At 40.0% G+C, this 27,296-nt stretch overlaps 1 protein-coding gene across 1 annotated transcript in view; it reads left to right on the forward strand.

Annotated features, from left to right (window-relative positions):
• The window catches only part of Ttn (titin), a 263,679-nt gene that overhangs the window by 11,937 nt on the left and 224,446 nt on the right, over positions 1–27,296 (forward strand). Inside the window, 32 exon segments of the mRNA XM_028763034.1 lie at positions 25–156; positions 1,377–1,514; positions 2,042–2,179; positions 2,650–2,787; positions 6,094–6,387; positions 6,479–6,601; positions 7,916–8,203; positions 8,361–8,426; positions 9,097–9,355; positions 9,567–9,627; positions 9,733–9,948; positions 11,104–11,246; positions 12,110–12,315; positions 12,832–13,065; positions 13,161–13,405; positions 14,235–14,518; positions 14,647–14,811; positions 14,917–15,085; positions 15,195–16,888; positions 17,027–17,308; positions 17,744–18,010; positions 18,098–18,370; positions 18,597–18,860; positions 18,950–19,210; positions 20,953–21,213; positions 21,749–22,012; positions 22,099–22,359; positions 22,481–22,741; positions 23,203–23,463; positions 24,265–24,406; positions 24,494–24,659; positions 26,333–26,564. Coding sequence (XP_028618867.1) covers positions 25–156; positions 1,377–1,514; positions 2,042–2,179; positions 2,650–2,787; positions 6,094–6,387; positions 6,479–6,601; positions 7,916–8,203; positions 8,361–8,426; positions 9,097–9,355; positions 9,567–9,627; positions 9,733–9,948; positions 11,104–11,246; positions 12,110–12,315; positions 12,832–13,065; positions 13,161–13,405; positions 14,235–14,518; positions 14,647–14,811; positions 14,917–15,085; positions 15,195–16,888; positions 17,027–17,308; positions 17,744–18,010; positions 18,098–18,370; positions 18,597–18,860; positions 18,950–19,210; positions 20,953–21,213; positions 21,749–22,012; positions 22,099–22,359; positions 22,481–22,741; positions 23,203–23,463; positions 24,265–24,406; positions 24,494–24,659; positions 26,333–26,564 — 8,188 coding nt within the window.

Genomic DNA, 27,296 nt, shown 5'->3' on the forward strand with positions numbered 1-27,296 from the left:
CTGTTTTTTTATCATTGATTGCAGATAAGAAAAGAAACTGAAAAAGCATTTGTACCAAAGGTAGTGATCTCCACAACCAAAGCCAAAGAGCAAGAAACTAGAATCACTGGAGAGATTACTACAAAACAAGAGCAAAAACGAATAACTCAAGAAACAGTAAGTCTGGCTTTGATTTTTCCAAATGGTCCATTTCCAGTCATCAGCTATGTGTACTTTATACCCAGAACTTCAGACCAGACTCTCTTCTGTCTCTTTTCCTCCTACTGTGTGCCTGTGTCTAGGGTTAGAACTCTTGTATTCACTGCTCTGTTCCCCATGTGAGCAGTTTATGTAAACTCTACTCAAACAGTTTTGGGGGCGTGTCCTTGAACTTTCTAGATCATACATAAACAGTAGGTGTGCCTCACTTCTGCCCACTAGCCACTAGCACATCAGTTTTGCACATGTAATCTGAGTCCTCAGTCACTCAGATTGGGACATTTAGCCATCATGCAGTTGTGAGACACATACCTATCTATACCTGCTGACACACACACACACACACACACGCACACACGCACACACGCACACACGCACACGCGTGCGCGCACTCACCTTAGCCCCAGGCACTTCAATTAAGCAGCAGTTGCCCATTAGAGAAGACAGCACCCATAATTCCTGGGTAATAAACACTGAAGTAAACATATAGGATATGGGAAGACATATCCTATATATAATACATACATAGACACACACACACACACACACATTTATCTCAATAAGGAATATATACACATAGACACACACACACACACACACACACACACATGATTGATGTCACTGAAGTCTACTTTTCTTCTCTCTCTCACCAAGCTCGAAGGGACAGGAGCTTTTATTTTGAATATTTTGACCCATGTTCTCCTCAGAACTCTTTGCTGATCTAAGAGCTACTTTCTTTAGAGAACATTGTACTGATAAAAGGCTAACCGGAATTATCTGCCCAGGTTTCCCTTACCTTGTCCTCAGGATGAAAGAGACTTCTCGTGGCCTGGGAGTCAGGCTAGGCAAGATGTGGAACATAGGAACCTCTGTGACCCTTGTAACATAGCAGACTGATGAGTTCAGTCAACCTCACTTCTCAGCCAGTCAGCAGCAGCAGCCATAGCCCCAAAATATCACCTTTTCAGTCCTGGCACAATTTATTAAGCTTGGCAGCAATGTTTATTCCTCAGAAAAGCAGTGGCAGGTGGTAAGCCCACACGTAGACCTCTGAAACGGGGATGCGACCTTTTCTACCTCATCATTAAGCCTTCAGCATTCTGAACATGTCCCGGCCATCTTACCGTTCCTTATGTACCCTTTGAAACTCAAATCTTCGTTTTACTCCACAACATCAGATAAGACAGGAAACTGAGAAAATTGCTGCATCCATGGTGGTGGTTGCCACCACCGAGTCCACAAAACTAGAGGCAGCTGTGGGAGTTCAAGAAGAGATTGCCATACAGCAGGATCAAATGCACCTCACTCATGGACAGGTGATGACTTCCTGCTGGTGTGAAAGCCACCCATGCATCATGTCACCCACATCATCACAGCTCTTAAGCATCACTTCTCTTCAGTGTCTCACAGCTCCTCACCACCCATCTGGCTTCCACTCTCATTCCTAACTCTCAGCTTTTCTTTGGATTGCTACTAATAGATCATAATTCATCTTAATGTCTTCCTGTGAAGGCATACTCCAGTATTCAAGACAATGTAGTGTTAAGTGCCTAGTAGATCTCTGCATGGGTTATAATACGAAATATGTGACAGAAAGAAGGGATATGTATGTCTCAGTTTTTCTTTTCTAATCCTGTTTTTCCTTATAGCTGTACCCATTTTGGTATTTTTGCCAGTAAAATACTATGGATAATCAAGGCAATCCAGTGATGTTTAATGAAGTATCTGTGGATAATAGGAAAAACTCTGTTTCTTTTTCCAGCTAATTTGTGTTTTTTTTTAATTAGAGACTCATGAAATTTATTGACTTTTTTTTACCTTTCTCTTGAAATCATATAACCAGATAATGAAGGAAACTAGAAAAACAGTGGTACCCAAAGTCATAGTTGCCACGCCCAAGATTAAAGAACAAGATTTAGTATCAAGAAGTAGAGAAGCCATCTCTACCAAAAGAGATCAAGTTCAAATAACTCAGGAAAAGGTGAATTAACACATATGAAAAGCTCATCTTTAAGCTAATGTCTAGTAAAACATTAACTATTACATAATATGAGTTATTAATCCGGTTTTCTATTGAGGTTCATAACTAAGTATAGTGAATATGTGACTGAGCACCGTTAGTTTTTCCTTCATGCTTGGTATTCACCCACCTATAACATTTGTAATTCATTTTGTTCAACACTATTATTTGCATGAACAGTAGCATTTTAGTTCAATTTTTAAAAGCAATATAGGAAAGCATCTAGAGATTATTTTGCAACTAACATTGCTCCATTCTGTGATTCTCAGTCATTCTATGCAAGTACTGCTAAGTGAGTATTTAACCCTGGATGATTTTATCTTTGCATCCCACATGCCGGGGAATAGAGTGCGTGTGTTTGCGGGGGTGAGTCACACTCTGTATGTCTAAAGCCCATACAACTTAAACTTTGCTTTTACTGTAATGGTCAGAAGAGAAAGGAAGTGGAAACAACTGCCTTGTCTACAATAGCAGTTGCTACTGCTAAAGCCAAAGAACAAGAAACAGTTCTGAGGTCTAGAGAAGCCGTGGCCACTAGACAAGAACACATCCAAGTTACCCATGGAAAGGTGACTGTGTTATTCCAGTGTGGAATCCACGATAATCTTAATCTTTATTAATACCAAACCTCCTGTGAGAACTCCCATTATAACACATTAATCTCAAACACCTATCTTCTTGCGTAGGAGACACTATTAATCAGATTTATTTTCCGATAATTACACAATTTGAAACTAAAAAGTAAAATGATTCATTGTTCTTAACATTGCAACATATTTCTCATCCAGTGTGTTGTTATCATTTTCAACCATTTTTATTATTAACATGTAGAAATCCTCTACACATTAATGACTGAAATTGCATGTGGGCTAATTTTAAGAGACTCAACGAGCAATAAAAATCATTGTATATGAGCAGTTGAAGAGCCTTACAGTGGTGGGTGTGTGTGTGTGTGTGTGTGTGTGTGTGTGTTGAGGAGTCATGTGTTCAATGAATTATGCTACAATCTAAGGATTTACTTCAATTATGTATAATTTTCTTCATGTGAAACTATCTTTTTTTCTTCCTCTAAGTATCAGAGGTGAGAAAATGATAGCGCCTGTTTAGTGGCTCCCGCACAAGCTGCATATGATGCAGTACTGAGGAATCTAGAGAGATATCCAGTCAGAACTGTTCCACATAATTTGGGAAGAGGTTACCATGTCTATTCACAGCTATACAAATCCTATGACTTAAGCTACCTCCCATAACCATAGCTCCCTCTGAACGAGCTACTACTCGTTCAGCTATATACTCTACAAGAGTGTATTCCCCACTGGGAACTGCCCACTAATGTTTTCTTCCTTCCTTCCTTCCTTCCTTCCTTTCTTTCTTTCTTTCTTTCTTTCTTTCTTTCTTTCTTTCTTTCTCTTTCTTTCTTTCCTTCCTTCCTTCCTTCCTTTTCTCTCTCTTTCTTTCTTCCTTCCTTCCTTTCTTTCTTTCTTTCTTTCTATTTTTTTTGCATTGTTTGTATGTTGCTTGTGTTTCCCTCTGTGTTGATTTCTATCACAAGATCATTAATTTTTTTTCCAAGACAAGATTTGAGATAAGAGCCAAACCTTTATCTAAGGCTGATATTTAATGGCCCATCTGTCTCCTAGAAGTCTCACATGTAACAAGCTTTATCATGAGTCAGATTTCAAGAATTACAACTAATTTTCCTTTCTGTCCCTGTTAGCATAAATATGTCTGTCTTGTTTTCATTGTTGATTGTCAGTGAAGAATGGAGGCTGAGGAAATCTCCCAGTCTCAGTTAATAATAACCCCTTTAAAGCCTGGTGATCCAGCCACACTGCCAAGGACTACAGGACTAGCCATTAAGCAAGAACAAATATATTTGCAAGACGGGATGAAAGCCCGTGTTGTGGAGGTGAGACGCACTGTCTCATCTCGTCATCAGCTCATGTAACTTCTCATCCATCCATCATGAACCCATGTGCTCCCAGTGGTCCTTTTAACTACTTCACTTGTCAACCAAAGGGAGAGATGATTTGATTCAGCCTGAGAACTCCAGAGGCATAGTTAGCATTTCTAGCCCCAAAAGACTATGTTATACAAACAGTTTTCTTAAATTAATTTTCAGCATTTAACTAGTGTAAATTGGGGTCTCCTAATCCAATTTGTGTTCATGCTTATCTGGAATCCAACAATAAAAAGGATACTTAAGTCTACTAAGGATTGGAACAGCCACCAGCATTCAGTCATTTGCAATTGCCCACCAAATACCACCTGTATATGGATTTTGATATATATTAATTCAAGGAAAAGGTATGATTTTCCACAATTTAAAATACACTGCCATAATTAAAACTTCGAGGGCACACTTTTAAAATTAGAGGCAATATTTATTATCGTAGTTGTGCAAGTTTTGGCCAACAGAAACCCTGAGTCAATTTTTCTCGTCATTAGAATAAACTTAAAACTGCCTCAGATTTTCTCTTATCACAAGCTGCTTGAAAAGTGCCAATGAGATAAAATGAAATTTCTGTTTCTCCAAGTTGAGTGGTATGTTAGCTGGAGATGAACACATAGAGTCAACTAGTTGCCCATGTGTTTTTATGAAAGACACCAACAAATAAAAATGATTGACAAGCTTGATGTAGGGGCGTGGCTCCTTCCAAAATTCAATGTGAAGGGCAGGTGGTATTTGCAGTCTTTCATGGCAGATTAGATTTTTATACTTCTCAATAAAACCCATGATTATTAAAGGCTCAATTCCGTCTTCTAAAGGCCATGGTCATGCCTTAAATATGGTCCAGAGGCCACTTTTTAAAGGTGTCTGGGTTCTTTACTTGAAGCACATTTCAGATGCGTGTTAAACTATACTTGTAGTAGAAAGTAAAGACTGAAGATTAATAGAAAGGTACAGCCTTACTTCTAAAGTGCACTGGATGGACAAAGCCACGTGACCTCTTGAAATGTTTCCGGTGCTGCACAGAACTAAAATATGCATGCCTCATCAGGTGCTTCAGTTGCTTTGTGAGAACACCTTTGTGAATTGTGTTCTCGTTCGTGTTAATCAGATTCATAGGAAGGAGGAAATAATATTTGTCTTTGTCTTTGCTTTAACTCCCAGCAAAGATGAAAGCAAATTGAACTTCAGTGTGAAAGGTTGTTCTCTCGATTCCAAACATGATAACGCTTTCATTTCAATCACAATGTTTCCCTTCATGTGCTTTAAGAGAGCTATTTTTCTAATAGATTGAATAAAGCTATCCCCCCGTGAGTCATAAGTAAATTCGGGTGCTCGTTCTTTGATCGGGAACTCTCTTTTTATCTTGCGTTTGCATGCAACCATGTCGTTCTGCAGCAATTGATTTTCCTGGGTGTGAGGATGACAGTATTTGAGTAGACTTTTATCTTTGCTGTTGTCATGCCGACACCAGACTAAATGATTGACAAAATAATAGAAATAATCGATGGAGACAGCCCGCTCCAAAGTCCTTATTTCCCAGGTGCTAATTGACTGTCTGCCTAGCCTAGGTAAATTCCTTGAAATACTCAAAACGTCCTTAGGATTTTATATACATATTGTCATACTGTGTCGTCTTGTCTTGCGTGTGTGTGATTGACTGTCTGCTCTCTAAGAGACAGAGGTTGTATATCTATATAGGAGTCTTTGCATTATAATAATTAAGGAAACACAAATTCTTGGAAGAACTGAGATATGTTTCTGAGCAATTAACATTGTTCTATAACACAAATATTCTACACTTACCACACCTTTGTCTGTTTGAGTAAGTAGAGGCACTATCCCAGGAGGATGTCCCTGGGAGGAGATGTCCAAGTGTAACTTTGACATTATCATCTGCTAACTTGGAAAACCTTGTCTCCAGGTGGGCGTTGGGAAAAAGGCAGAAGCCGTGGCAACAGTTGTAGCTGCTGTGGACCAGGCTCGTGTGAGAGAACCCAGAGAGCCAAAGCATGTAGAGGAATCATATTCTCAGCAGACCACTTTAGAGTATGGCTACAAAGAACACATTTCCACCACTAAGGTGCCCGAGCAGCCCCAGCGCCCAGCCTCAGAGCCCCACGTTGTCCCTAAAGCAGTCAAGCCTGTTGTAATTCAGGCTCCTTCTGAGACTCATATCAAAACTACTGACCAAATGGGAATGCATATATCATCACAGGTGAGTCCTGTGTGTGTGGGGGGGGGGCAGCAGTCACACGTGCTGGGGGCACCTGGTGAGCAGTGACATCACTGAGCTTCATTTAATGCAGGTCAAGAAAACTACAGATATCTCAACAGAAAGATTGGTCCATGTGGACAAACGCCCCCGCACAGCAAGCCCTCACTTTACTGTTTCAAAAATTTCTGTACCTAAGACAGAACATGGATATGAGGTAAGATGTGGAGGGTAATAACTATATGTATATATAAAATTATATCCTTGCTCGTGATGTAGCTAGAGCACTTTTGTGTAGCCACTGTAGGTTCCTTTTGGATGAGGGACAGGGTTTATGATGGACTCAGATGCTCTGAGCTTTGTCTTCTGACGGAGTTCTCCTAGGGGTGAAGCCAATAAAACATGGTTGTCTTCCACCCATGAGGAGACAAAATCCCCACAGGCTTTTCTGTCTTCCCATTTTAGCTATGGTTCAAACTCAGTTGCTTTGATTATAATATATTTCTAATCATTTTGTAAATGGTAGTGGTTTATGCAGCCTCATATGCTGTGAGATACTTTGAGTAATTTAGCTGAATGTATTTTAATAAGAGAAGACGAGGCAGATATTCACATGGTTGCAAAGTGAGGAGTGTCTGTTTTCACCTGTCACATAGACTTATGGCTGTCATTCAAATGTGCAATCACAAAATATACCTAGAATTGATCACTTAAAAAGATTAGTTTGAGTTCCCCATTATAATGATTTTATAATGAATGGAGCATTCATTATCATCCCATGATAGTTAAATTGGATCATGGAATGACACAGCCCTGCACTAGAGTCCTGCTTAAGCCTGTTCCTTATTAGTTCAGCCGTGTGAAAAAACATATGACAACCCTCTATATTAATTACTAGAGTTTTTATAATAAGGACTTGCCCTCTCTGTCCTCAAAGGATCATAAGCAATCTATAACATTTGTGTTTGGGTATATTCTCAAGTTACTACTGAAACCAAATAACCACACACATACCCCAGAAGAGAGGCAATGAAAAAGCTATGGAAATACTTTTCGTGTTTGCTTTCACTGTTCATATGGACTCATGGCTGACATCCAAATGTACAACCACAAAGTACTTAGAACTTATCGATAAAGTTTTATCTTGAATTTTCTGTTGTAGTGCAGGTTCCAAATGCAGCAATCATCAGGAGTGAAGACAATTCCTGACCAGGCTCTAGAAGAGCCATAAAATAAGGGGTACTTTGTGCAAATCTTTAAAGGGGCAAATTTTAAAGTTTCCTAACTAGACAGAAATCACCAATAGCTTTATAAATAGTTTAACCTCTGCCTTTTGTTAACTGTAAGAGGGATAATGAAAGTATTCAGTCATAGAGAAAGTAGACCAAAGCCCAGCCATGGTGCATGTGCCTGGAATGCCAGCACTCGGGGGCAGATAGACCGAGGCTCAATTCTGAGATGCTAGTGCTGGGTATTTCCAAATGACTTGCCTGACAGCTCAGTAATTCTATCTCTTTGCTCTTGCATCCAGGCATCGATAGCTGGTAGTGCTATCGCCACATTACAAAAAGAGTTGTCAGCCACATCTTCTACTCAGAAGATCACCAAATCAGTGAAGGCACCCACCGTGAAGCCTGGAGAGACTAGAGTAAGGGCAGAGCCCACACCTTCCCCACAGTTCCCCTTTGCTGATGTGCCAGTGCCAGATACTTATAAGAGTCAAGCTGGCATTGAGGTGAAGAAGGAAGTCGGGGTGAGCATCAGCGACAGAACTGTTCGTGAGGAGCATTTCGAAGTACTGCGTGGCCATGAAGCCAAGGTGGGTCACTGAGTGATTGGCCAGAGGGTTGCTCATCCCCGTTTCCTGGGCTCATGCTTCATTTTATCAAGCACGCTCCAGAAGGTTTTGCAGAAATACTTTTATTACGTTGTATGTCCTGATGGTTTACAAGACTTCCCTTAACTCCCAACTGTAGGTAACAGAGACAGCAAGAGTGCCTGCTCCTGCCGAAGTTCCTGTTACTCCGCCTACCTTAGTCTCGGTGAGTAAACACATCAGGAGTGCTCGAAGCCCTTCAACATGTGCGGGCAAAGACCACACACTTTGAAGAAAGTGCCATTAGGAAGTTTGCAAATTCTAGCTTTCATGCAATGCACTACTTGCCAGGAAAGGGGAATTCCATGAGGCAACCATCATTCTTGTTGTTTAATGATCCTGATATACATACACCTTTACATCAGGACCAGTAGAAGTAAAGTGTAGTCACCGCCCCCTGCCTTGAGCTTTTAAGACTTACCATCTGTGGAAACCTACAACAACAGACAGTTAATACAACATAGATGATTCTCAGCACCCTGATGGACAGGGCACAAGCGGATCATCTCTAAGGATCCTATGGAAAAGCTTTGTTGGTTGGCAGTGTTGGGTGCTGTACTTACCGCTCCTCTAGAATTTAAACGTGAGGGTAACAGAAGGCTCTTGATGATAGGGTGTTAATGTAATTCCACTACAGAGACTGGGGCATGCCTGGCATTGGTTTCAAATTGAGAAAATTCTAATTTCTACATTGGTGTTAATTGTTCTGGAGTCTTCATCATAGGGCATTTTGTGCCAATTAAACTGTTCAAGCTCCAAGCATGTGTCTGATCTAATTTGTAGAGGCAATTAATGAACATGTGCATAGGAATATCTCCTTTTTCTTCTCTTTTCAGGGCTTAAAAAACGTGACTGTCATAGAAGGCGAATCTGTCACCTTGGAGTGCCATATCTCTGGATACCCATCCCCCAAAGTGACATGGTACAGAGAAGACTACCAAATCGAAAGTTCCATTGATTTCCAGATAACCTTCCAGAGTGGAATTGCTCGCCTCATGATCCGCGAAGCCTTTGCAGAAGACAGTGGACGGTTTACCTGCAGTGCCGTGAATGAGGCCGGGACCGTCAGCACTTCCTGCTATCTTTCTGTTCAAGGTCAGTGGCTTCTCTGTCTCGATCCTAACTTCTGTCTGGGTCACCTTTCCCAGAAGCCACACACTTCTGTGGCAGTTTCTGCACACATCAGAGTGCTATCCTGTATGGAAGTTATGAAACAGATTACAGGGTTCACTAACTCCCCATACTACCTGTGGTCACTAATGGAGCAGACCGCAGGCTCACTTCAATACCACCTTCTGTCTTCTAGTGTCAGAAGAGTTTGACAAGGAAACAACTCTGACGGAGAAATTTACCACAGAAGAGAAACGGTAAGCCTCTCTTTCATCAGCTTAGTTGCTGCTTTTGCATGGTTTTGACATTTCTCCCCTGTCATTAGTGGTCCATGGCTAATAGAAATGGCCTTCCCTTCCCAGATTTGTGGAGTCAAGAGATGTAGTCATGACTGACACCAGCATCACAGAGGAGCAGGCAGGGCCTGGAGAGCCTGCCGCGCCTTTCTTCATTTCAAAGCCAGTGGTCCAGAAACTGGTAGAAGGTGGGAGTGTTGTGTTTGAATGCCAGATCGGTGGCAACCCAAAGCCCCATGTCTACTGGAAAAAATCTGGTGTTCCTCTCACCACTGGATACAGGTACTTTAATGCTTGGATAATAGAATTCTCTATGGTGTGATATATAGGTATATAGCTATATAGCTCTCCTAAAGAGTATGTAGATATGTAGATATCTGAAAAAGAAGTAGAACTTGCATTTCCCATCAATACCTGAGTGTAGATTTTCTCATAATGAAACCTGATAAGTCATTCTGGGGTGCTTTATTTTCTCACAGTTTGGAGGGTTATTTTTATGGTACAAGAGACTGACATAGTCATCTTATGTGCTTGACAAGCACTCTACCATGAAACTATATTCCCAGCCTTTCATACAGAGTTTTCTTGAGAAATAAAGCTGAGAGGGGGGAGGGGGAAGACATAATTTATAACCCCAGCTTAATTAATTGATAGTGTTACACAATGGAATATTTTACATATCCAATTCCAGAAAATATTTGAGAGAACTTAGAATAAATGTACACTATGAAGTTGCTAGACAATAAAATAGAGCTTATGTAATGGAGAAAGCTAGTTGTGTATGTGTATTAACACATATTTACATATGCATATATAATACATATAACTCACGCATGTATTATAGCACATATTTTCAATTGAATGAAAGGACAATGTGAACACATAGGTGTAATTTCTTATGAACTGGAACCATGATGTACCAGGGCCTAACCACTGAGGTATTTAGAATTTATAGTTTGATTATTCATTTTAACCTTTAAATGTCATAACTAACAAAAAGGAAATGCCGACTGTTTAGATGCCCAGATCACTCGTCAGCATAAACATGGACATATGTACTTCCTTATGTGACGTTGTATTCTGTTTTCTGTTTTGTTTCATTTTGATTGGTTTCCCTATGTTGCCCAGATGAGCCTAAACTTCTGGGATCAACCAAGCTTGTGTACCTCCACCTGCCATGTTTCTGAGACATCAGGGCATGCTACTATAACAGCCTAAATAATGTTTGAAATAAAAACATTGGCTGTTTGTCCCTCTTTATACACTGTGGGCTTTTTCCCAGTTTTCTAAAATTTATGCCCACTTCTTGGCAGAGCTTAGACACGAGCCTTAGTCACTGGCTTCGGTCCCACAGAAATATTTACAAGTAAACTCAGCCCTTTTACTCTAAGAAGGACTGCTTATGACTGATATGTTCATTGATTCATTTCCACAAAGATACAAAGTGAGTTATAACAAGCAAACTGGGGAGTGCAGACTCGTGATTTCTATGACATTTGCCGATGATGCTGGAGAATACACTATTGTCATCCGAAACAAGCATGGGGAGACTTCTGCATCTGCCTCCTTACTGGAGGAAGGTAAAGACAGTGCTGAGCTGTCCCTGCATGATATGAACTGTGACACAGGAGAGAGGGCTGTGTGTTTGCAGAAAGACATATGGCAGCTTCCCAGTTCTCATATTTGCACCCATACCTTCCAGCCTCAGCTACATAGACAAGGCAGAGTAGTTCCTGTTTGGTAAAGGACACTTTTTATGTTCCCTGGAAGATGCAGGGATCCCACCTCCAGATGCCTTGGGTCTAGGCAGCTAGCATGGCTCAGGACGGATGGTAGTGACAGACTGGAGAATGTACTCCTTGCCTCCAGAGAACAAGGGCATCTCACCTCCCGTTTAGTGTTGCCTGGAAAGCATATACCAAGCTTAGTAGGGAGCTTCCAGTAAAAGCTGAAAGTCAGGATTTATCAATGTTCGTAATTTAAAGAAGAAAAATGGTAGCATTCTTGCCAAATTCTTGACCCACTGTTAGTCTCTACCAGCTTTTCATATTTACAGAAGGCCATCCCATATTCTGTCTCTTCTGATCTGTTTTTCTTAGGTAAAGGAAGTTATCTTTTTATCTGCATTTAGCAATTAAAGCACAGAAAACTCCAGAAGCTAAATGAATTATTAATAGCTTCATAGAAAATGAGGAAGACCTCTAGGGGGATCCCAAAGGACTGACTGTTGCTATCAGATGCTATACACAATAGTTTTACTTGTTAATGTACATTAGTTTTGACATAAAATCTAATACATATTTATGGAATAATTTTTGATAATAAAAATTTGGAAAATCCATCTTTGGTTAATTTATCTTAGACAAGGTTTGCCTGATTGGATATTGGTATGAATGCTTTTAGGGAAGGGCACCAAAAATTGACTTGTGCTCTTTTCTCTCAGCTGATTATGAGGCATTGGTGAAGTCCCAGCAAGAAATGCTTTACCAGACACAAATGAGCACATTTATTCAAGAACCCAAAGTGGGAGAAATAGCACCTGGATTTGCATATTCTGACTATGAGAAGGAGTATGAGAAGGAACAGGCCTTAATTAGGAAGAAAATGGCCAAAGATACTGTGATGGTCAGGACTTTTGTAGAAGACCAAGTGAGTATAGCAATAATGACTGAATCAACCATATCATGAATTGCATTGTCTCCCAAAATTCCCCATTTTTCATATATTCACCTTCTGTCATTTGTAGGTCAGATTCACTGCTAATAAGTTTCTTTGATTTCCATAATATGTTGCACTTGAAATTTCAGAATCGAGAGATACATATGAAAAAATATGACTTTAGAAATAGAGATTGCAAATTCAGAAAAAAACAAATATTACCATAACCAACTCTACAATGCCACACTCTCTCTGTCTCTGTAACAAACACCCACAAATAGCTCATACCCCAGAAATATAATTTTACATAACATGCTTCTGCATCTATTAATGAAGACACCTTCTACACAGATTAAAATTAAACCAAGTAAAAAACCCTAGATTCTCCACACAGTTAAAAATGTCAATAAGTCTTTAACACTGAAACTAATATGTATCCTTAAAGAATTTCTATCAATGAGGAGGTTGATTTAGATTTTATTAAGCTATCATCTTTTTACTACACAGGAATTCCATATCTCTTCTTTTGAAGAGAGGCTCATTAAAGAAATTGAATACAGAATAATAAAGACGACTCTGGAAGAGCTCCTTGAGGAGGACGGAGAAGAAAAGATGTCAGTTGACATTTCTGAATCAGAAGCTATCGAATCAGGATTTGACATAAGAATAAAAAATTATAGAATTCTTGAGGGGATGGGTGTCACTTTTCATTGCAAGATGTCTGGATATCCATTACCCAAGGTAAAATAAAAATGTATGCCTCCATGCTGTGGTAAAGACAGACACAAATAAGTTATATTTCTAATTGGTTCTCACATATATGATGTTCTCTGCAGATTGCGTGGTATAAGGATGGCAAACGCATCAGACACGGGGAAAGATATCAAATGGACTTCCTACAGGATGGCAGAGCCAGTCTGCGTATACCCGTTGTCCTTCCAGAGGACGAGGGCATCTATACTGCATTTGCCAGCAATATCAAGGGAAATGCAATTTGCTCAGGGAAGCTGTATGTGGAGCCTGCTGCACCATTTAGTGCTCCAACCTACATGCCCACCCCAGAAGCAGTGAGCAGAATCAGGTAAGACCTGTACTCAGAGTTGTATGGTGTTCTGCGTTAAACATCCCAGGAGCAAATTCCTACCATATGAAAAATAAGTACTGAAGTAGCACAGAAGCTAAGCACTGGCAATGCTGGCAATTGCCAAGAGATTTTCTCTCTTGCTCTTTGATGAACAAAGGGATTTTAATCAGTATAGCAAACTATTTTCCTATATATCTAACAGAACAATAGCGCCTGTTCATTTAATATGTGGTCTTAATGAACGATACCCTGGATTTAAATAGCAACCCTACAATGGAGTGGGTGTTATTGCTATTTTGGAAATGGGAACACTGAGATTGCATGAGACTGTGAAAATTAGTTTAGTTCACCCAGGCTGATAGTCATATTATAAATGCAAGCCAGTCTGAGTGGAAAATTAGCACAGAGCTTTGCATTTTTTTGTTAGCAAATATAATTTCTACATTTTCCTCCTCTTAGATAAAAAATATTTTTCACCATTTGTTTATTTGGTTTAACCAATAAACATTTATTAACATGGTTTAGTAATCGAACCAAGAAAATATAATGACTTAGATAAAGGCAAGGTAGAAAGAAAGTATTATGGGTTGCTTAAGATTTTGAGTCTGGGTACCTGGATGTGTTGAATGAGCAGACTTCAATATAAGCAAAACACAATGTAATGGAAAATAGTAATATATTGTTCTTGCAGGCTCAGTGGGTTTGAGGCTATTCTAAAACATGCAGAAGCAAGTTCTAAAATAACAGTAACAAGACAGAAAGGTTTTTGTTCTTCTGTGTTTGCTAAATGCTTCATGAAAAATAACAGTTTACTTTTGATTTCCAGGTCTGTCTCACCACGTTCAGTGAGCAGGTCACCTATACGCATGTCTCCTGCGATGTCCCCTGCACGGATGTCCCCTGCAAGAATGTCACCCGCACGGATGTCACCTGCACGGATGTCCCCTGGACGCAGGCTAGAGGAAACAGATGAATCACAACTGGAGAGACTGTATAAGCCAGTCTTTGTATTAAAACCTGCTTCTTTCAAATGTTTAGAAGGACAGACTGCCAGATTCGACTTAAAGGTTGTGGGTAGACCCATGCCAGAGACATTCTGGTTTCACAATGGTAAGCATTATACAAATTTGCTCATGAGTCACTGAACACAGAAATAAGCTTATATGTGTATATCCAACAATGCAAAAAAGAAAAACCTTCTACAGTGTTTTTTTTGTTTTGATTGTTTTTTTAAACAGGACAGCAAATTGTCAATGATTATACACATAAAGTCGTAATTAAAGAAGATGGAACTCAGTCACTGATCATTGTCCCTGCGTCACCCAGTGATTCAGGAGAATGGACAGTGGTGGCCCAAAACAGAGCAGGAAAATCCACAATATCTGTGACTTTAACTGTGGAAGGTAAAACAAGAGTTTTATTAAAATGAAAACAGGCTATTTTGTCGTCTGGGTCATAAACAGGTATTCCAGCCCCAGCTGCTCTAAATCGTGACCTTTCTCTTTCAGCTGTGGAACACCAGATCAAGCCAGCATTTGTGGAAAAACTGAAAAATGTCAACATAAAGGAAGGGTCCAGGCTCGAAATGAAAGTCAGAGCTACAGGCAACCCTAACCCTGACATTGTGTGGCTGAAAAACAGTGACATCATTGTACCTCATAAATACCCCAGGATCAGGCATGTTTGAAAAGATAATCAAATTAAACTTCTTATACAAACCCAATAGTCAAATAAGCAGAAAGTGCTACCACTACATTGATGGGTTTGTTTTCTTATTTTTAAACAGGATTGAAGGAACCAAAGGAGAAGCCGCCCTTAAGATTGATTCCACTATCAGCCAAGATTCTGCCTGGTATACTGCCACAGCTATTAATAAGGCAGGCCGGGACACCACAAGGTGCAAAGTCAATGTTGAGGTTGAGTTTGCAGAACCTGAACCAGAAAGAAAACTGATTATCCCACGAGGAACGTACAGAGCAAAGGAGATTGCTGCCCCAGAACTGGAGCCTCTCCATTTGAGATATGGCCAAGAACAGTGGGAGGAGGGGGACCTTTATGACAAGGAGAAACAACAGAAACCATTTTTCAAGAAAAAACTCACTTCCCTCAGACTGAAGCGCTTTGGACCTGCCCACTTTGAATGTAGACTAACACCAATTGGTGACCCAACCATGGTGGTGGAGTGGCTCCATGATGGGAAGCCACTGGAGGCAGCCAACAGGCTCCGTATGATTAATGAATTTGGATACTGCAGCCTTGATTATGGAGCTGCGTATTCCAGAGACAGTGGCGTCATCACCTGCAGAGCTACTAACAAATATGGGACAGATCACACCTCTGCTACTCTTATTGTAAAAGATGAGAAAAGCCTAGTGGAAGAATCTCAATTGCCCGAGGGGAAGAAAGGCTTACAGAGAATAGAAGAACTAGAGAGAATGGCTCATGAAGGTGCACTGACAGGTGTAACAACAGATCAAAAAGAAAAGCAAAAGCCAGACATTGTCTTGTTCCCAGAGCCAGTGAGAGTTCTTGAAGGGGAAACAGCCAGATTCCGCTGCCGAGTAACAGGCTACCCTCAGCCCAAGGTCAACTGGTACCTCAATGGACAGCTCATCCGGAAAAGCAAAAGGTTCAGAGTTCGCTATGATGGCATTCACTATCTGGATATTGTAGACTGCAAATCCTACGATACAGGCGAAGTCAAGGTCACTGCAGAAAATCCTGAAGGCGTGACAGAACACAAAGTAAAACTTGAAATCCAACAGAGGGAGGATTTCAGATCTGTCCTCCGGCGTGCTCCTGAGCCAAAGCCCGAGTTTCACATACATGAACCAGGAAAACTTCAGTTCGAAGTGCAGAAGGTAGACAGACCCGTGGACACCAGTGAAACCAAAGAAGTGGTAAAGCTGAAAAGGGCTGAACGAATCACCCATGAGAAGGTGTCTGAGGAGTCTGAAGAACTGCGCAGTAAATTTAAGCGCCGGACAGAAGAGGGATACTATGAAGCCATCACAGCCGTGGAGCTGAAGTCTCGAAAGAAGGATGAGTCTTATGAAGAGCTCCTCAAGAAAACTAAAGATGAGCTGCTACACTGGACTAAAGAGTTAACTGAAGAGGAGAAGAAAGCCTTGGCTGAAGAAGGCAAAGTCACAATTCCAACTTTTAAACCCGAGAGAATCGAACTTAGCCCTAGTATGGAGGCACCCAAAATCTTTGAACGAATCCAAAGCCAGACTGTTGGCCAAGGATCTGATGCTCACTTTAGAGTCAGAGTTGTGGGAAAACCAGACCCTGAATGTGAATGGTATAAAAATGGTGTAAAAATTGAGCGATCTGACCGAATCTACTGGTACTGGCCAGAAGACAATGTCTGTGAACTGGTCATAAGAGATGTGACTGCAGAAGACTCTGCCAGCATCATGGTAAAGGCCATCAACATAGCTGGGGAAACCTCAAGCCATGCATTCTTACTAGTCCAAGGTAATCTTAAGATATTTAGTTTATAGCACGCTTTCTCTCTATATATGCCTATGGACATCCCTTATCATATTTAAATGTTTTTCTTTTCCCATTATTCAAATTGAAAGTTTCATTGTATTCTTGCCCCCTTCCCCATAGCCAAGCAATTGATCACTTTCACACAAGAATTGCAAGATGTTGTTGCTAAGGAAAAGGACACCATGGCAACATTTGAATGTGAAACTTCAGAACCATTTGTCAAAGTAAAATGGTATAAAGATGGTGTCGAAGTTCATGCAGGAGATAAGTATAGGATGCACTCTGACAGAAAAGTTCACTTCCTGTCTGTGCTGACCATTGACACATCTGATGCTGAAGACTACAGCTGTGTACTTGTGGAAGATGAAAATATCAAAACAACAGCTAAACTTATTGTGGAAGGTAAAAGAAATTAGTGACTGTATTGTTTGCTGAAGTAATTTTTTTTTAAATTCTATGGTAAAATGAGCTAGACATTTTTCCTTTCATGAAAATAATTTTAGTGAAATTAGATACAAATTTTGTAACAAATGGTATCAATGTATATTGCTAATAGTATTAAAATTTGAATTTAAAAAATTTTAAAAGCAGTATTATTTTCTTGCCTTATTTTACAATGTCTTGATTGAAGCATGTTGCCCTGATTCCAAAATAATTCAAAAATTAAAATAACTGATTCATATTAAAATTTTCTCAACCCACTAGCAAGAAGATATGTCAATAAGACAATCTTGAAATTATAAGGTAGAGATAACAGATATAACACAACATCTCTATCCACACTCTAGTTGCATATTGCTTCCAAGACATTTAATTCACCTTCATTTTATTTTTCAGGTGCAGTAGTTGAGTTTGTGAAAGAGCTTCAGGACATAGAAGTCCCAGAGTCATACTCAGGAGAGTTAGAGTGTATTATATCCCCAGAAAACATAGAAGGCAAATGGTATCACAATGATGTGGAGTTAAAGTCCAATGGTAAATACTCAATTACATCCCGCCGTGGGCGCCAGAACCTTACAGTCAAGGATGTAACCAAAGAGGACCAGGGAGAGTACAGCTTTGTTGCCGATGGGAAAAAGACAACCTGTAAACTGAAGATGAAACGTGAGTCTCCCCATCCTTGATAACTGCAGTGTGCATCAGTAGGGTTAAAGATAAAATAAAGATAAAATTCTTTTCTTTCCATCACAGCCCGACCTATTGCTATTCTCCAAGGACTTAGTGATCAAAAGGTCTGCGAGGGTGACATTGTTCAACTTGAAGTCAAAGTCTCCTTAGAAAATGTAGAAGGTGTCTGGATGAAAGATGGCCAAGAAGTACAACACAGTGACAGAGTTCACATTGTAATAGACAAGCAGTCTCACATGCTGCTTATTGAAGACATGACCAAAGAAGATGCTGGGAATTACTCCTTCACTATTCCTGCCCTTGGACTCTCCACCAGTGGGAATGTCTCTGTCTATAGTGAGTCTTACATAGTTTTATGTTAATTCTTATCCTTTTAAGAAAGTGTCTGTGATGGGGGATCAAACCCAAGGCATTTCACATGCAAAGCAAGGTCTCTATTTGAGCTATAACCCCAGATCTAGTTTTAGGTTCCCATTGATATTGAGCCATAGAACTTGAATGTGCAGACATTTTAAACAAATTTCACACTCATATAATTCTTTCTGTGTGTCTTCTTTTGCAGGTGTTGATGTGATAACACCTCTCAAAGATGTCAATGTGATCGAAGGTACCAAGGCTGTACTTGAATGCAAGGTCTCAGTTCCTGATGTAACTTCTGTTAAATGGTACCTAAATGATGAACAAATCAAGCCTGATGATCGTGTACAATCCATTGTCAAAGGCACCAAACAGCGACTTGTGATCAATCGAACGCATGCTTCTGATGAAGGCCCTTACAAGCTGATGGTTGGCAGGGTTGAAACCAGCTGTAATCTCTCTGTAGAGAGTAAGGACAGTTCTGTATAACTAGTCATTACTTTAATCATGTTATAGTCTTATAATAATGACTACCAAATATTTTCTTTTCCCCCCTAGAAATTAAGATTATCAGAGGTCTCCGTGACCTGACCTGCACAGAAACACAAAATGTGGTCTTTGAGGTTGAGTTGTCCCACTCAGGAATTGATGTTGTATGGAATTTTAAGGGCAAGGAAATCAAGCCCAGTTCCAAATATAAAATTGAAGCTCATGGGAAAATATACAAACTGACGGTCCTGAATATGATGAAAGATGATGAAGGAGAATATGCATTTTATGCTGGAGAAAATACAACATCTGGAAAGCTTACTGTGGCAGGTTTGTATATTGATCATTTGATTTAGGTTCTTCTGGGGAACAACTATAGTAATTATAAAGACCTTGTTTTCCATTTTCCTGAAAATCCCCATCTACGTCCCACTGCCATGCCTCTTACCACACTGATCTAAAAAGGCTAATAGTACCTGCACCTCTGTCTCCACCAGCCTAAACCATGAGTGTTCACTCAACTCAGATGCCATCTATAAGTCAGTCTCAGGTGCCATCTCCTCAAGGAATTTCTTTAGCCTCTCCACTTCTTTCTCTGACCCCAGGATTCTTTTGTCTTCATCTCTTTCAATGTCCTTATTAAACACTTGCCTTATTCCCTGTTCCCTTTCCCACACAAGAGCATATAGCCCTTGAATATAGAATTAATTGCTTCTTTCTCTTCTCTATGTACTCCTCAAGATAGATGATCAGTAAATATTAGCTAAACTGAGTTTCATTTTAACTTTGCTTCAATAAAGATTTGTTTCTTTTTAAGTATTCTTGGTCCTTAAAATGTTTTTCTCTTATTTCACTTTTGTGAACCCAATGAATATTTTCTATTACAAAACAGCTTAATCTGTGTATCTCTTATGACATGAAGGGAATAATCACCCTTTCCTATTTGGCAGAAATTATTAGCTTTAGAATGAAAATCCATAATTATAGTCCACTTGTCAACACAGGAGTAGAAATCATCACTAACATTTTTGGTTTATTACATTTGAATGTTGAGGAATCGGGGCACTATTGACAGATTCAGCCGTTCTTGTATATAAGCAGTCCATATGGTAAAAGTGTGTTTTCGTTGGTGTGAAAGTCTCATGGTTTATACTTTCTGACATAATATTTCTTTAGAGAGTTGGCCATAAAATACCTATCAAATAAGATCTCAGGTCCTTTGCTTTTTATAAGATATTTTAAATATCATCTTAAGTGTGTAAAACTACAGGCTTTAAAACCCTATATGATTTTACTTGACATTTTAAAAGTACCTACCATAGGCAAGACATTACTAGAAACTCAAAACACAAGAGTGAAGTGGATGTGTGTCTTTTCTTGAAGAATTCAGAGTTTAGAGGAAAACAGATGCCCCAGCATCTGTTAGAGGAAAGCAGTGACTCTCGCCCCACACTGATAGGGAGTAACTACAGTAGAAAACACAGGAGAAGAAATGGCACCTTTGAGCCAATGATTTGGGATATATAAAAAACATATTTGATGCTTCATTTAAGAACACATGAATGCTGTACATGATTATAGGTTTATGCTTATAGCTCCAAGGATTCAAAAGGCTGAGGCAGAAGGATTCCTATGAGTTTAGGTTCATACTGTGTTACAGAGGAAGGCAGCGCATCAAATAAGAAACAGTAAACACATTATTGACTTTGACATTTTGTTCAGCAAAATTTTCTCAAATACCAAACATACACTAAGGATATAATTCTTAAAGGACCAAAGAGCATGGTTTCAAAATCAAGAAATTAAGTTGAAAGTTGTTTGTGTGGCATGCTATGTGTTAGAGATTTCAGAATTCTGTATTAAACCCTTTTCCCGCTTTGCACAGTGTATTTTCTGTTTCCTAGTCATTCATACCTAAAATAAGGAATTTCTTGGTACTTTCTAGATATAGATAAAACTTTATGTTTAAAATCATGTTTTACCATTTGACATTTGATTTGAGATTACGCAACAATTTCTTTAGTCTGTGAATACTTGAAAGTACTCACCTGTGTCCTCTGCTTCTTCTTAAGGGGGGGCCATCTCTAAGCCTCTCACAGACCAGACTGTGGCTGAATCCCAGGAAGCTGTGTTTGAATGTGAAGTTGCCAACCCTGAGTCAGAGGGAGAATGGCTGAAGGATGGAAAACACTTGGCTCTGAGTAACAACTTCAGAAGCGAATCTGATGGCCACAAAAGGAGGCTTATCATTGCCGCTGCCAAGCTAGATGATGTTGGAGAATATACCTACAAGGTGGCAACCTCCAAAACATCTGCCAAGCTGAAAGTTGAAGGTCAGTGACACAAAGACAGCCTTGCCTTTCCCAAATCCTGCTACTGCCCTAACTGCTACCCTTGTGAAAGTCAAGTTGGTGAGCATTTAGGGTCACATACATCTTCAGTTTAAAACATCATTACTTTGTCAATTTTTCATTATAAATCCTATATGAGAATGTTCAATTTTTCCATCAGATATGTTTTTGTTTGTTATAAAACCATTGCTTGAGGTATATGAAATAGCTGCCTCAGACACTCTCATACCACATTTCACTTTTACCGACCAGTAGAGTAAGCTGTTAGTGTATTAGATGCAAACTTCGTGTCTCTGAAGTATAGGCAAATCATTGCACAATGTCTGCTTCCAACTGGAGCAAATTTTTTTCAAGTGGTTGCTAACTATTTTTTAAAATGAGGGACTGTAGAACTATAAAATGTTGGCTAGCTGTTCTTTTCCAAGATGACTGGCTTAGAAGTGACCAGGTTCAGAACTTCTTTGGCTTGCTGGCCATCATTGATATTCTCTAAATCCAACTCTTAACTCTTCCACAGCTGTCAAAATTAAGAAGACTCTGAGGAACCTCACTGTGACAGAGACACAGGACGCCATCTTCTCTGTTGAACTCACACACCCAGATGTCAAAGGGGTCCAGTGGATCAAAAATGGAGTTGTCTTAGATTCCAATGACAAGTATGAGATCTCAGTCAAAGGGACGCTTTATTCTCTGAAGATTAAAAACTGTGCCATGACAGATGAATCTGTCTATGGCTTCAAACTGGGAAGGCTAGGAGCCAGTGCCAGACTGCACGTTGAGAGTAAGTTGACTCAAACTTGTACAGGTAGACAACCTGGTTATCGTTGTGTTAACTGCGTCACTAAATTCTCCAACTTTCTTCATTAGCTGTCAAGATTATTAAAAAACCAAAGGATGTGACTGCCTTGGAAAATGCCACTGTTGCCTTCGAAGTCAGTGTTTCCCATGACACAGTGCCAGTAAGATGGTTTCATAAGAACGTGGAGATTAAGCCAAGTGACAAGCACAGGCTGGTCTCAGAGAGAAAGGTCCATAAGCTGATGCTCCAGAACATCTCCCCCTCAGACGCTGGGGAATACACAGCCGTGGTGGGGCAGCTGGAGTGCAAAGCTAAGCTATTTGTGGAGAGTAAGTGTTTGACAGCCTCTGCGCCATTTCCCCAAGGGAGTCTTATGGATTTACTACTCTGTTTTCCTTCGTCTGTGTTTAAAAGTGAATTAACAAAGCTACTTTCTGATTTCCTCCTAAGCACTCCATATCACAAAGACTATGAAAAGTATTGAAGTTCCTGAAACCAAAGCTGCCTCTTTCGAGTGTGAGGTGTCCCACTTCAACGTTCCTTCCATGTGGCTAAAGAATGGAGTGGAAATCGAGATGAGTGAAAAGTTCAAGATAGTCGTGCAGGGGAAACTGCACCAGCTGGTCATCATGAACACGAGCACGGAGGACTCAGCAGAATACACATTTGTTTGTGGCAATGACCAAGTCAGTGCTACCCTGACAGTGACCCGTAAGTATATAGATGTGTGTATGGGTAAGCGTGTGTGTGTGTGTGTGTGTGTGTGTGTGTGTATGGATATGTGATGCATATATTTGCACATGGACATATCTAAATATTTAGCAGACATTCTTACAAATACTACACTTTTTCTACAATCATTGAATCTATTAAAACCATTCTTGATAAAACATCTACTGTGTGCTCACAATGAGTCTCTGCTAGCCTCTTTAGCTGCATAAAAGTTTCTAATCACAATATTATCAGAAGTCTACTTAGAAAAGGATCTGGGTCTATCACTTTATGTCCCTGCCACTCATACATGGACAGTGCCAAAGCCCCCATATCTAAATTATGTCATATCATATCAGCACATACACAAAAAGCATTAGAAACTCCCACTCTGCACTTGTTACAACCCAGATGTCGTTACACTGTACACTCCGGGATCTCATTTCTATTCTCCCCTGCAGCAATCATGATTACATCCATGCTGAAAGACATCAATGCTGAAGAAAAAGACACCATAACTTTCGAGGTGACAGTAAACTATGAAGGCATCTCTTACAAATGGTTAAAGAACGGTGTGGAGATCAAGTCAACTGACAGGTGCCAGATGAGAACCAAGAAGCTCACACACTCACTGAACATCAGGAACGTTCACTTTGGAGATGCTGCTGATTACACTTTTGTGGCTGGAAAAGCTACATCGACGGCCACCCTTTACGTGGAAGGTATGGTTTCCTAGATGTATCCACAGAGGGGGATGAAGTCAAATATACCACGTGAAGTATTAATCTTTCAATTAATGAATGGATAAATAAAATGTGGTGTGTCCATCCAATTTGGGTGGTAATTGGAAGTAAAAAGGAATTACTAGCACATGCTATAATATGGGTAAATGCTGAAAATATTATGAGAAATGAAAAATGCTAACCACAGAGCAACTCATACTGTATGAGTCCATTTATAGGAAATGGCCCTGATACACAAGTCAATTGAGACATAGATCATTAGCCTCTGTCTAGCAAGAGGTGATGGGAAATGTTCTTACATATGGTGGCTAAGAGTTGTCTGAGTTCTTCCTGGAAAAAAATTAAATAGTTTTAAAATTATGGTGATGCTTATATAATATATACCATGGAAGCCATTAAATTAAACACTAAATCAGGATTGTCTAACTTTTTGATTTCTCTGGGCCACATTGGCTTGGCCCACATGTCCATGGTAAATGACATGTATTAACCAAATGAAAACATGCATATATTCATTTTACATGGCATTTTAACAAGATGGTGTCTTGTTCATGTTTAAGAACAACATGAAAAAAATTACAAAATAAGTTCTAAACCGTTCTCAAAATGGTTTCAATAAGTTTATAGATTTTGAGTTGGGCTACATTCAGAGCTATCCTGGGATGGATCCAGCCCCACATCTGTGGATCAGATACCTCTGCAAAAGGATAAATCAAATAGCATGTGATTTATATGTCAATTAAGATGTCAAATGCTAATTTTTTACATTATGTTTTCCAGCTCGTCATATAGAATTTAGGAAACACATTAAGGACATTAAGGTTCTGGAGAAGAAACGAGCCATGTTTGAATGTGAAGTTTCTGAGCCTGACATCACTGTCCAGTGGATGAAAGACGGGCAAGAGCTTCAGATAGCAGACAGGTCAGTCACTTTGCTTCACTGTGTCCCAGCTATTCCAACTTCCTTTTGAATCCCATGCACTAAGCTTCCACTTCCTTCCCTCCACAGGATAAAAATTCAGAAGGAGAAATATGTCCACCGCCTTCTGATCCCATCTGCACGCATGTCTGATGCCGGGAAATACACAGTGGTGGCGGGAGGCAACATGTCAACTGCTAACCTCTTTGTAGAAGGCAGGGATGTCCGCATCCGGAGCATTAAAAAGGAGGTCCAGGTATTGCCTACATCTTGGCTTTTTTGATAAATCATCAGTCATTCTTGCTTCACTCTCATGCTTCCTTTTTTTACTTTTAACTTTTCTAATCAGTATTTTAAGACTGAAATCAGCTTGTCCCTGTTGGCTTAGATTCTTAGGCTGCCATCAGTTAACCCAGCCTCTTGTCAGTCAACAACTATGTCCTTTCATTATACGGCTAATTTTTTTCATTAGGAGAGATGCAGTGGAAACAGCTGTAAGATGCATTGCAGAGATGGCTAAGTCATTAAGAGCCCTGGATGCTTCCCTAGAGGACCTGGATTTGATTCCAAGCACACACACAGCAATATATAACCATCTCTAACCCCAGTTCCAGGGAATCTGATGTCCACTTCTGGCATCATCTGGCACTAGGCATGCAAATGGTACACAAGCATACATTCAGGCAAAACACCCAAACACATAAAATAAAATAAAATAAAATAAAACTTTTAAAACAACTGTAGAAACTTTGCCACTGAAGAAATGACTACTTACCATGAAGCTCCAATCAGACACAAACTAAAATTTAAATTGTGACACTCACACATCAGCTATCAATAAGAAGATCTAGGAGACAGCATATTCTCAGGTTTTTCACTATGAAGAGGTGTGAAGTGTTTGAGTGTCTGTGCATTCTTGCTCTGGGCCTAAGAGTAGTTCCAGTGTGAACAATGATTCATAGCAAGGATGCTGAACAGACACCTTTGCCATCTGTCTTAGTTACTGTTCTATTACTGTGAAGAGACACCTCGACTAAGGCAGCTCTTAAAGGCAGCACTTGGTGAATTGCTTACAACTGCAGATAATTAATTATGATCATTATAGTGAGAAGCAGACATGAACTGCCAGGTACTGCTGAAGAAATCCTAAGAGCTTTCCAGCCTGATATATAGGCAGCGAACAGGGAGAAAAGACTCAGCCTGGCATTGGTGTTTGAAACCTCAAAACCCATCCCCAGCTACACACCTACTCCAGCAAGACCGCACCTCCTAATCCTTCCCAAACAGTTCCACTAACTGGTGACCATAAGAGCCCATAGGCCCATAGAAGCCATTCTCATGCAAACACTCCACCATCCAGTGTGCTTACAGTGCTTATCCTGAATGAGGTAATGGAGGAAGGAATATGTTCCCAGAAATTAATTTTGACTTCAGCTCTATCATTTTTCTCTTCCTTAAAAAAAAAAAAACAAAGCCATGCTTTAGAGAGCCTGTGTTGTATTAGAAACACTTGCAGTGAAAACTCATATAACCCAGCTGACTTTCTTTCCCCTTATTTTCTAGTCCTGAACCTTGGTTTTCTCACTTTTAAACTGAGGATGATATTTGCTATCTAGCCCATAAAGTTATCGTTCATATGATGTGAGATCAGACGGAAGAGCAGCTTCAAAGACCTCTATAATCATTAAAAGCCCCCCCGATGTAAAATGCCATCATTTCAGTTATTATTTATTAAACTACAAACAATTAAAGAAGAAACAGTAGTCACTTGGGCAGCTCCTCCATTAGTATGGGTGCTATAGTCAGCCAACTTGTTGTGCCATGATGTGCTGATTTTTTTATGCTCTGTAAGTGAATAGCTTTGGAAACAGATTTAACAGAACTAAACTCAGATTCACTCTGTTTTCTTTATTGCTGTTTTGTCCACAGGTCATTGAGAAGCAGCGTGCCGTTGTGGAGTTCGAAGTCAATGAAGATGATGTTGATGCCCACTGGTATAAAGACGGCATCGAAATCAATTTCCAAGTTCAAGAACGACACCAATATGTGGTGGAGAGAAGAATTCACCGCATGTTTATATCAGAAACAAGACATAGTGATGCAGGCGAATACACCTTTGTGGCAGGCAGAAACAGGAGTTCTGTGACTCTCTATGTCAATGGTACGCAGTTAGACTTCAACATATGCTGTTAATACAGCAGTTGTGCCTGCAAGTTTTCTAACAAACCCATGGTACTCATCTGGGTATAACTGCATTTCTGTTCATATCAGCCCTGTGGTAAAAAGACAGCAGCTGCTGATAGGGCTATGAGATGTCATTTCCAGGAAGCACCTGCTGGCCAGAACTCCGTTTGTTTGATTGACACTACTGAGCATCTATCATGTGTCAATTATAATATACTCCAGATGGCTTTTCATATATGGCATTAAGATGTTCTAGTTCTCTGTCCTAATGGTTAAAGTGTAAATAACACTACTATACAAGCAATGAAGACATTTTCAGCCTTCAATGCAATGCTTGGGAAAAACCCAAAGATCTCCTTTGAGACCAAAGAGTACTTAGAGAGCCACAGGCACAGAGGCATGAGGCCGTCTCTGCCCCAGGCTCTAAGATCAATGCTTTGGAGGTAGAATTGTTCATGCTACCAGGAGCTTCCTAACAGTTCTCAGGAGGGTCTCAGTAAGCCTCTGCTTTCCTCATTAGAAACCTTAGCTCTGAATTTAAAGCTTGTCAGGACCTGAACTTAACCTAGACACAGGGAAAAGAACAAAACCTGTCTCTCGGCCACACCCCTGGCTATCTTGAAGTAAAACTCCCTTGAGTAAGATGGAGGGATGCTGGGAGTTGTCTCAACACTCATAAAGATGGTCCCCTGTGTCCCTGGGAGATATA

The sequence above is a fragment of the Grammomys surdaster genome, unplaced genomic scaffold, assembly GCF_004785775.1.
Source record: "Grammomys surdaster isolate TR1022 unplaced genomic scaffold, NIH_TR_1.0 136, whole genome shotgun sequence".
Classification (NCBI taxonomy): Eukaryota; Metazoa; Chordata; class Mammalia; order Rodentia; family Muridae; genus Grammomys; species Grammomys surdaster.